A 10849-nucleotide genomic window follows, 5' to 3' on the forward strand; every position below is an offset into this window, starting at 1 on the left:
TCAGATAATAAAAAGTACTGTGTTAGGACAATTATTGGAAGAGCTCCACCACATCAGAGCTCGCCTTGCTTTCCCCTTGCTCCCAAATCCAGCAGCCAGCCCAGCCACCACTGCATCCATCCTCCCCGAGGGGCACGAGCATCCTCTGGGTCACACCAAAGGATGGCCCACGCTGCTGTTAGCTGGCATCCTGCTCTGGCTTCTGAGCACCTGGGGCTCAGAAGAAGCTGTTCTTCTTCAGGCTGAGGGTCTCCACCTCCTTCATGAAGCGCAGGCACAGCTCCTCCTGCCAGGGCAGGGCCACGCACTGCACGGCCACGGGCATCCCCACGCTGCCACGGAAAGCCTGGGGCACAGAGACAGGGAGAGGCTTGGGCATGGCCAGAGGAAGGACAGATGGGGGAGCTGGTGCCCCTGCAGAGCCTGGCACTGCTCACCTTCGCCAGGGTCCGGTCCCACCAGTCCTGGTAGTATCCCTTGTAGCCCTTGAGCTGCTCCTCATCCTCGTCCGTCACCAGCGTGACAGGGACAACGCCAGCGGGGAAGTCCAAGGCGTTGTAGAGCATGGTGTAGCTGACTGCCACTGGGGGAGAGGGGGAGTTTCCAGTGCCAGCCTGCACAGGGAGAGCCTTCACCCCTCTGTGTATGCAGGACTGCAGCTAATGGGGTGCTGGGAGCTCAGGGGCTGAGGGATGGAGATCGGCCCTTTGGCTCCCACGGCACCGGGGGCTGCTCCAGGTGCATCCCTGGGCTGGGCTGCAGCTGTCCCAAGAGCTGAGCTCTTCCTGCTGCTGGCCAGCACCCTGGGCAGGTGAGGGAAGCAGGAAGGCTGCCCATGGGCACTGGCACAGCGCCACAGCAAAGGGCAGTGCCCTACCTGAGAGCTTGGCAGGGTAGCCGATGCCGAGAGCCGGGCCCAGCATGGGGCACAGCATCACATCCAGATTCAGCTGCTTCCACTGGGCAATGAACTGGTGGCAAAAGTCCTGAGGAGGAAATGTGCTGGTGGTCAGTGGGGTGGATGTACTGTCCCACAGCTGCTGGCTGAGGCTCTCCTTGGGCATCCAGCTGGGCTCTTGGCTCTTCTCTGGCAGCAGCCAACAGGCTACATCAGGCCTGATCCTGCTAAAATCCAGCAATGCTTTGCTGCCTGGACAACATTCCTCCCAGCTCACAAAGCACCCTCTTCCTGGTAAACTGGAGGTGGGCAAAGAATGAGTGCACAGGCATGTGGTGACTTTTGGAAAACCAGAAGGGAAATAAAGGCATGTCTGATGATGTACATTTTTATATGCAGGTGTCAAAAATTCAGGTGTGATTTGGCATCATAAACTTGCCTATGTGTTTAAATGTGCTGAGAACTTGCACACCCAAGTGAGGTCTGTTGAGGAGTGATGTGTTCCTGTCTTACATCATCAGAGACCTGATCATCTCCTTCCCTTGTGAGTGCTGAATCTGCCTCTCCCCAAAGAGAACTCAAACAAAAACTATTTAACCCCAAACCGTAATACTTTACCTCGATTTCATGATGAAGGCTCCAGACTTCATCCACTGTGCTGTAAAAGGAAACAAACCCAATGAAAGGCATCCTTCCCTGTGCACACCTTCTTTCTGCCTTATGGCATCCCTACCTCTCGGCATGATGGATGCATGAACCACTGCTGAAGCCAACACCATATTTCATTCCCACAGGCTTCATCCTCTCCCTAAGCAAAAGGCTATGACCCTGCTCTCATTCCCACCCTCAATTTCCAAAGTCTTCCAAACCCAGCAGGGTTATGGTGCTGACACAAATTGCTCTGTTTGCTCCCACCCTTGCATTTTCTGCCTTGCATTCTCTCAGGCACATGCAGCTGCAGCAATATCAATAACGTAGCAAGCACTGCTGCAAAACAAATCTTCACACATTTGCTCAGGCTCAGATTTACTCACTTTTCTTTCATACTTCTTATGATACTTGAAAATCGAGGCACCTGAGCAGGAGAAAGTGAAAAAAAAAAATTAATCCCAGCTCTATCCTGAGACAGCTCAGTCACAAATAGAAGCTGTTTCCTCAGTGTTCAGGCTGGATTTTCCCCAAAGTGGGGAGAAAAGGAACAGAAATAGCATCACTCCAGTTTGGAGATGTGTCTGACCACAGCCAGAAAACAATGCCCAGAGATTTCTCTATGAGAAAGCCTTACTGCAATGGGAGACAAGTTATTCACATATAGCTTAACACTGCCTACACTAGAAAGAAATGGACCTTACGAAAGGTTTGGAAATCCAGGAGAGGAGAGTTTTCAGCCAGTGTGGTGTCTTTGCCAGCCAGAAGAACAGCCCTGAGCTGCCTTTCTCCATCTCTCCTTTGCTGAAAGGGAGAGGGAGGGTTTAGCTGAGCAGTGGTAGGAAGCAATCATAGCAGATCAGCTTTTCCCAGGCCAACCCTTCTAAACAGCATATCTAAGTGACAAAAAGAGGTTTGCTCCATTCTGCTAGGCAACACTTGATTCTCACAGCATTTACAGGCTAACAGCTCCCAGCCTCCTTCCAAGGCTGGTAACAATCCCAAAGAGAACCAAAGTACAGCTGAATCACTTAATGTTAAGCCTCCCCCAGTGCCTACCAGCCACTACCTACATCCACTAGATCTGCTACCTGTATCCCGAGCCCAGCCAGACCCTAGGGAGGATTTTTATAGCCAGGCACCAATCCCACCAAACCATTCCAGGCCACACTTACAATTTCCTGACGAAGGAGCTGCCTCCATCTGAGAACATTCCCCTGACGCAGTAGTTAAACATCACGTAGTCCACATTTGTGAGTTCAAAGGGCACCAGCTGGAGGGACAATGGAGGAGGGTATCAGTGGCACAGGCACTGCTTGGGAGAAGCCACAGAGGGCTTGAAGCGGGCCGAGGATTTCCTGACAAGCCCACAGGAAAACCTCCATTCTTCCCTGAGAACAATGTTTTCCCTTTGAGCAACAACTGCTGAGTCAAGAGACACGGGATGGGCTTGTCCCCTGTCCAAGCAGGAGACATCCATTATCCCCTACCGTGTGGCCAGCCTCCTCCAGGAGCTGCTTGGTCTCGCGGACGGCGCGTCTCATGGCCGGGCTGGGCATGGTGAAGAAATCTGTCTCATAGTAGCCTATGCGGAGGGGTTTCGTGCTGGAATACACCTGCAGGGAGAGAGAGATGCTGGCTGGAAGGGTGCCAGGGCAGCCAGCAGCACAGCCATGCCATGGGGTGAGTCTGGAAAGCAGCATTGGCTCTGCCCAGGTGCCCACCCTTGGGTCGGGTGTTTTCAGCCAGCAGCTCTCCCCAGAGATGTCCGGCCCCTTGGAGGCTCTGCACCTCTTCATTGAAGGGGAGGGGTGGCACTGTGCTGTCCATGGCTGAACATGGCAGCTCTCCCCAGAGATCTCTGGAGGCTCTGTACCTCTTCATTGAAGGGGAGGGGTGGCACTGTGCTGTCCAGGCTGAACATGTCCTCGCTCAGGAGTGCCCGCAGGCACAGCGCCAGGCTCTCCACGTCTTTTGCCAGTGGTCCCACTGCTGCAGCCACTGGAAGAGACCACAAGAGAGCATTCATGGCTGAGGGTCCTCCATGTTCTGCACAACCAGGACCTCTTGGCATTGTTTTGTCTTAATGCAGTGTTGACAACAGTTCCTCTTTAAGAATTGGGCAGGGGACGCCCACAAGTGTCTTCCCACCCACAGGTCCATCATTATGGACTGAGCTGCTATCCATTAATGTGCACCCTGACATCTCCATTTCATGACTTTAAAAAAATAAACAAAAAGATTTGTCAATCATGACATGAGGACAACATCACACACTCCCTTTGGCTGCTAATCCCACCCTCAAGATGCAGTGACAGACAAGGCCACACCCTGTGGGTAACAGCTCTATTGTGGTTTATGCTAACAAACAGCTCCTCTCAGCTCATGTAAAAAAAAAAAAAATCCCTGAAAGGGAACCTGCTTCTCCCTAAAGGTGATGGAGAAAGTGCCCCATAACCAGCTGAGGGTCCTTCTCACCCCTGCCCTGCTGCTGGGGGACAGACATCAGCTCCTACCTGCCTTCTGCCCAACGACTCCAGCCATTACTCCTCTTTTGCTGTAAAGAAAAGAGACACACGAAATACAGCAGCTGAGTGGTTTGCTTTGAAGGGAAAGGCTTTAAACAGAAGCAAGTATTAATTAAAATTGCAGATATGAAGGTTGGATGAAGGAAGGGCCAAGAAAAAGCTCAAGAGACAAAGTCTAGGCCTAAGTGATTGAGGCCATGTCAGCCAGGAAGAACCATCCCCTCAGCATGCAGATGAAGGGGCTTCCCCACCTCCATTCTGGGGGAACCAATGCTTCCCTCCATATAGGCCTCAGATACTGCCCAGGCAGGAGGGATAAACGAGCTCTTCCCAGTTCTTCCCAAGTTTCCCTTGCCCACAGGAGCAGGAGCATCCCAGCACAGTGGCTGGTAGAGCGGGTGTCACCCAGAGACGTCGCTGCATTTCTCACAGTACCTGAGTCTCTTCCCTGTGGTTTTGATTGCACAGATCCCACAGAAGGCAGCAGGAAAACGCAGGCTCCCTCCTACATCTGTCCCAATGCCCAAGATGGACCCACCACCTCCTACAAGTGCTCCTTCCCCACCAGAGGAGCCTCCGGGGGTTCTGGTGAACATCAGAGGGTTGCGGGTCTGACCAAAGATTAAATTCTTGCAGTCATAGCTGAAAAGAGAGAGAGAGACAGACATATTGCAAATGAGGAATTCAGGTATCTGCTGCTGTGGAGCCCAGTCACCACTAAAAGACCTTGAGAAGGCAATCAGGTAATTCACCAGTTGTTACACTGACATGGTTTACTGTGGTTGTGAAGACCATGAACCTTTTCCTGGTGGTCCCAGGACCTGAATTCACTGACAGCTTATTTCACTGACATTAAACCTATTCCAGAGAGAACCTCTGGCAGCACAAATACAGCAACCCTCCCGGAAAGTCTTCCTGTTCAGGTAGCCAAGTGCCACAGGTCACCCAAAGCTGAGCCCCTGCTTGAGCACAGGCCAAATGCCAACTGCAGAAATGTTTGACACTAGACTTCCCCAGAAAGTGGCGCAAAGTCTGATAATCCCTGGGGCAACCTCTTTGTGTGGCTTTTTTGAACTGTGGCCAGGCATTAACACATAACCTTAAGGAAGGCACTTCATAGGGCTTGGGCAACAGTCACCCACAGAGGAGCTTTGCCAGAGTCACTTGGCAGGACAGAGGGACACTGGAAGGGTGGCTGTCCACCACAGCACACCTGAGCACACCACATATCAATGACACCAAGGGTGGTCTTGCCAGATAGAGCAGGAAGTTTGGGGGCAGAATAATTTAAGGTCATTAGCTTAACTAGCTTCCCCTTCCCCCTGAATATGTGTTTGCATTTTAGAGTTAATAGGGACATCTCTGAGAGGTTAATTTAAAAAAAGATAAAAACAGTTTCTCTCCTCTCCTCCTCCACTTCTGCTTCTTGATTCCATGTGGAACTAGAGATAATTTTTTTTTCTCTAGTGGAACTAGAGATAATTTTTATCCTCAGCGTAAATGTGTTTACTTTTTAAAGTGAAATTTATAGACACAAAGAATGGAGACCAGGTGTTGTTATATAAAAAGAAGTGGGAAATGAGAATGAGACCAGACAGAAACCCTCCCTTGAGAGGAGGAAGAGAGCACTGCTGCTATGCTGAGCGAATGGAGCACCCACCTACCTGATGAGGGACTGGGGAACGTTGGTTTTGACAAATGGAATTGCCCCCTGTCTCTTGAGCACCTGCACCACCACGCTGTCCTCTGCTGCGGGTTTATTGAGGTTTTTTATGAACCCCAGTGTGGAGTCATGACCCTGGGAACAGAGGACAATGAGGTTTCCAGTTGGAGGACTGCAATTCTCTCTGCCCCCATACTTTTATCTACACATTTAAGTGTGTTCTGCACCTCCAGCAACTCGCTCATCACACACACATTTAAAGGTGCACTGATGGCAAACCTGACCACACTCCTCTGTTGGCTCACATGGGAGACAGGCAGCACAGCCCCTCCCCTGTCCAGGCAGCCCATTCCACACCAGCTATGACAAAGTCAAGCCAGGTGCTGAGGTCAAAGCTCCCCCCTCCCCAAACTTCAACCCACAGGGATTTCGGGATACACGTGGAATTGTGCTGGGGGTACCTGCAAGTCGATGGAGTCTTTGATGCTGACGGGCACCCCATAGAGCAGACCCCGCTTCTCCATCAGCTTGGCTCTGCGGAGCTGGGTCTCGCTCTCCTGCAGAAACTCCGTGATGCAGTTGGTTTCTATGGCAATTTGGAGGGCCTTGGGGAGAGCAGGACAAGCCCACAGGTGAGTCACAGCCCACGGTGCTGCACAATGAGCTCTGTTCTGCAAAGGACACCTGCTTTTTCCTCTTCCCCATCTGCACAGCTGGTATCAGGGCAGCCCTTGCTGCTGCTTTGCAAGCCAAACTCCAAGATGGACACAGGGGGGGCCATAGTACCAGTCTGGGTGTGCTAAAGGGAGGTACTCAGCTCAGATGAATACCACAGACTGTTCTCTTGTTGAGCTTCTGGGATGGCATAAATGATAGTCCCTAAGAGGGAATCCAGGAAGTGATCAGAACATTAGGGCAAAAGTAGAGAATGAGCATGAAAACTGACTTTTTGAGGTTTAACAATCCATTTGGAGATGGAGGGGAGATAACAGCAGCACTCTGCCACTTCCCTACAGGTGTACCCGCCCTAGGGAAGGTGTGGGCTCTCCCAGGAAGGCGTGGGCTCTGCAGATGCTGCTTGCTGCTCCTTTTTCCTCCAAAGCAAGCTGGGAGCTATGGCAGCCAGACACCCAGCTCTCTAACCACCCACAGAAAGCCACAGAAGGGCTCACCACTGGCCAGTGAGCAGTGCCAGCTCAGCAGCACTTGAGCCAGGTTTAAACCTTGTGTTGTGCTCCTCCCAAAAGAAGCCAGCCCCACCGTGGGTGAGGTGCTGCCCGTGCTCCTCACCTTGCCCACGTAGGCATAGAAGACGTGGTCCAGGGGCAGGGAGCCATCTCGGAGCTTCCTGGAGAGCTCTGGCAGGGGCAGAGAGAGGATGGAGGCCACCTTCACAGAAGGATTCTACGGGAAATGTGGAACAGGCAATGTCACACTTCTACTGCAGCTGATGGGCTCCTCCTTTCTCCTTGGTCCCCTCTGTAACTCACCCAAAAAATATCTGCCATTTAGTCACTGAAGGTGGTCTCTGCCTCAAGACCACATCCTGCCCTACCTGACACCTGTGAGCACTGTGTGAAACCCTCAGGGCCAATATTAGCCCTAGTTTTCTCAGCCTTTCTTCCTGTTCAGACCAGTCACACCAACACCAACCACCTAGTAATTAAAATAAAGCCATTCACACAGCCTTGTTCAGACAGGTCACAGCCAGGCCTGGGAGAACAGCTTAGTGCAATGCTGAATTACAGTGGGAGCTGGGGTCATGCTTATACAAATGGTTCCATCAAGGAATGAAACCAGAACCGGAGCCAATTCTTCTCCTAGCACTATAAGATATTTGCACATGGAATTGCAAAATCTAGGGGGCCCCTGGGCTGGTAATTTTTGGGTCAGCAGAGGTTTTTTCACCATCATGGAAAACGTATCAAACCTCACGCGTCCGAGCTGGACTCTGAACCTGAGCGACTTTGCCCCAGCCCGAGGCCGGGACCGCGGGGCTGCATTGCATCCCTGCCCTCCCCGCAGCTGCACTTTGGCCTCTGCTGATGACACATCGCCTGTCGCCTCCTCCTGCTGCCTCCCCAGCCAGCCTGAGCCTCCCGCCACGGCCACGGGGAGCTTCCCGACAGGGATTTCCCCTCCTCGCTGCCCGTGACTGCTATCGGGATAACGGGTTATCTCCCGCTCCCCATCGCCGCGATGCTGAGGGCTGCACACGCACACCGACTTAGAAAGCGAAAATAATAACAACACTAAATCCCCGTGGGTCCATACAAGGAGCCGGCAGAGCACCTGCCAGGCGGGCGAGAGCCGCCCCTCTCAGGAAGGGCAGCACGGGGCAGGCGATGGGGAGGGGTTCCAGGTGCGGAACCCACGGGGCAGGCGATGGGGAGGGGGCCCAGGTGCGGAACCCACGGGGCAGGCGATGGGGAGGGGTCTCAGGTGCAGAACCCACAGGGCAGGCGGTGGGGAGGGGTCTCAGGTGCAGAACGCACGGGGCAGGCGGTGGGGAGGGGTTCCAGGTGCGGAACCCACGGGGCAGGCGATAGGGAGGGGTCTCAGGTGCGGAACCCACGGGGCAGGCGATGGGGAGGGGTCCCAGGTGCGGAACCCACGGGGCAGGCGATGGGGAAGGGGCCCAGGTGCGGAGCCCCCGGGGGATGGAGCGGGGCCCGGCGCTCACCTGCTCCCGAAAGCGCCGCGCCGCCGCCTCCATCCGCACCAGGCTGAGCTCCTGCCGCTCCTGCGCCTCCGCCACCTTCCTCCAGAGCGCCCGGCGCCGCCGCCATCGCAGCAGCAGCAGCAGCAGCGCCGAGCCGCCCAGCAGGGCGGGCAGCGGCACCCGCATGGCTCGGTACCGGTACCGGCAGCACCGGCGGCAGCGGCACCCGAGCGGCCGCAGCCCGCTCCGCCCCGCCCGGCCGGCCAAGGGCACCCGCCCGCGGGGAGAGCGAGCCAAAACCCGGGCGGGATTGGGAGCTGGACAGGGATTTAACCGGCTGGCCGCCGGGCGGGCAGCGAGGGGGAGGTTGGGCTGCAGGAAAAGCTGCGGGATGACAGCTCGCTCCTCCCTGCGCTGGGTGGTCCCTGCCTGATAAGGTTTATGGGTTTTATTTCCGTTCGCCCAGGGAGGCTTTAATCTGCCCGTAATTTTTCAGCCTCTCTGGGAACAGTCCTGGCTTGGAGGAGCGAGGCAGCACCCAAAGGTACCCGAGTCTCCTGCATTTCCTGGAGCCAAGCGGCTGCGTGGGGAAAAGGAGCGATAAATGTCGCTCCGCGGAGTTCACTTGTCGCTGGCAGGGCACGGGTGTGCCTGTGCTCTGCAAAGCGCCGCGGCTTCCAACAGCGCTGTCTGGCATCCCTGCTCTCTGCGGCCTTGCACTCCGTGCTGAGTGAAACTCCAGAAGAATTTCTTCATCACCAGCCCCACAAGGGGTCTGTCCTTAAAAAAAAAAACCCTCCACGACTTACAAAAGTCTGTTGGAAAATATTTCAAGCAGTTTAGATACTGCCTGTAGGATTGTGAAAAACCTGTTGGGAAGAATCTGGGATGTTTTCTCACTTCCCAGCAGGATGAGCTGTTCCCAAGCAACCCCTGGGCAGATGCTGAACTAGAAAATGTGATGGAGCTAGATGCACGCAGACTCGATTTTCCTGGCATTATTGCTCAGGCCACTGGCTTTATTTCTTTCAGTCTTCAGGGTCTCAGGCCTCCTCTGGAAGCACCTGAGCCACCCATGACAGAGCCTGGCACCCTTGGAGGGAGCTGCTGTGCTGTGCATCCACAGTGTCCTGGGGTGTGCTGGACATACTCCATGTCCTGGGGCTCCTTGCTGAAGGGTTTTGAAGCCTCTAAAATACTCAGTCCTCATGAACTCCGTGTCTTCTTACTCTGAGAATAAGCAGCTGCCTGTTGTCTGCGTCAAGGAAATCACATGCAAGACCAGCAGTTTTCCCGGCAGTTTTTTTTCCCTTTAACTTTTTTTTCCTTCCCCCTCCCAGCCCTTTTTCAGATTATGGGGCTCAGAGAGTTATACAAGATTGCAAACTCCCAAGGTCACTGAAGTTGGCTCACAAGAGAGAAATGGGTTGGCAGGAGTGCCCTTCCCATGAATCAGGAGGATGTAATCACTTCAAAGCTGGCAGAGCACACCATGGCTGTGATCCCGATCTCTCCATTCCTTCCTTCTCACCCTGGAGGCTCCAATCCCTCACTGATCTCACCCCAATGCCAAAACGGGGCTGTTCCCTGGCAGGTTGTAAAACCATGTGCACTGAGGTCTTTCAAGATGAGAACAAGAAAGGTGGGGGACTTTGGAGAAACAGAAATTAAAACTACTTCTTGTGGAAGGCAAAATTACTTCTCCAGCCTTCTTCCCCCTAATTTAAGTCCTGCTTAAAATCTCTCATGCAAGAACAATTTTCAACTTCTGCAGTTCAGTTTGTGCAAAGGGAAGAAAACAAAGTAGGAGAGTTATGCCTGGAGCACCTGCACCTCCAGGAGCTGCTGCTGGAGACTCCTTCTCCCCTTTCCTGGAGAAGTGTGTGTGGGTGAATAAGTGGGGTTGAAGCATCAGTCAGGGCAGTGGTAAGGCTTGGCTCTCTGCTGGGGCCAGCCAGGTCCAGGAGGGTGACTCAGGGCATGGGAAATCCCAAAATGCAGCAGGTGCAGCTGTGGCCCAGCTGCCAGCAGATACAAGCCAGTGCAGGAGCCGGGGCAGAGGACGGGGAGCTCCAGCATGTGCAGGTGCTGGCTGGTGATGCCCTGCCCAGGATGATGTGCCTGGCACTGGCTAAGTGAGCTAAAATGGGTCTGCTCTTGTTCCCCATGGCCTGGGGTGGGCCCAGCTGCTGGCCTGTGGGCCAAGTGATGCCCTGATGTCCCTTTGGGACACTGGTGTCTCCTTGCTGGATGAGCACTTTCCTGCTGTTATGTCCACAGGGTTGCTTGTATGCTACTGCTTGAATCTTGGAGAGCTGGAATTGAGAACTGATCCTACTCCTGCCCCTCCTCCACTGCCTGGCAGGGCTGGAGCCTGTGGCTAAGGGAGGATGAAAGGATCTGCTGGATCTGTGAAGGGTTCTTTCCCCATTGCTCACACACCTCCCTTG

At 54.0% G+C, this 10849-nt stretch overlaps 1 protein-coding gene across 1 annotated transcript; it reads right to left on the reverse strand.

The window, feature by feature from the left end:
• LOC129123648 (fatty-acid amide hydrolase 1-like) lies at window positions 1-8787 on the reverse strand. Its single transcript, XM_054638168.2, has 15 exons — window positions 8421-8787; window positions 7028-7141; window positions 6199-6342; window positions 5739-5872; window positions 4510-4716; window positions 4063-4103; window positions 3423-3547; window positions 3037-3162; window positions 2722-2819; window positions 2251-2350; window positions 1933-1973; window positions 1517-1556; window positions 878-986; window positions 438-583; window positions 1-346 (listed from the first exon to the last, which is right to left on the reverse strand). The coding sequence occupies exons 1-15, from the start codon at window positions 8583-8585 to the stop codon at window positions 218-220; spliced, it is 1719 nt and encodes a 572-aa protein (XP_054494143.1). The 5' UTR covers window positions 8586-8787; the 3' UTR covers window positions 1-217.
• Window positions 8788-10849: the final 2062 nt, after the last annotated feature.

Source organism: Agelaius phoeniceus, chromosome 8, assembly GCF_051311805.1.
Source record: "Agelaius phoeniceus isolate bAgePho1 chromosome 8, bAgePho1.hap1, whole genome shotgun sequence".
In the NCBI taxonomy this organism is placed as follows: Eukaryota; Metazoa; Chordata; class Aves; order Passeriformes; family Icteridae; genus Agelaius; species Agelaius phoeniceus.

What these genes read in the sequence shown, in the direction of transcription:
- LOC129123648 (XM_054638168.2), bottom strand. Translation starts at nt 8,585, where the DNA reads ATGCGGGTGCCGCTGCCCGCCCTGCTGGGCGGCTCGGCGCTGCTGCTG. An exon ending in CCCTCCCCTTCAATGAAGAG is followed by an intron (nt 3,163 to 3,422) that starts GTACAGAGCCTC and finishes CTCTCCCTGCAG; the next exon opens with GTGTATTCCAGCACGAAACC. An exon ending in AGCTCCTTCGTCAGGAAATT is followed by an intron (nt 2,351 to 2,721) that starts GTAAGTGTGGCC and finishes TCTCCCTTTCAG; the next exon opens with CAAAGGAGAGATGGAGAAAG.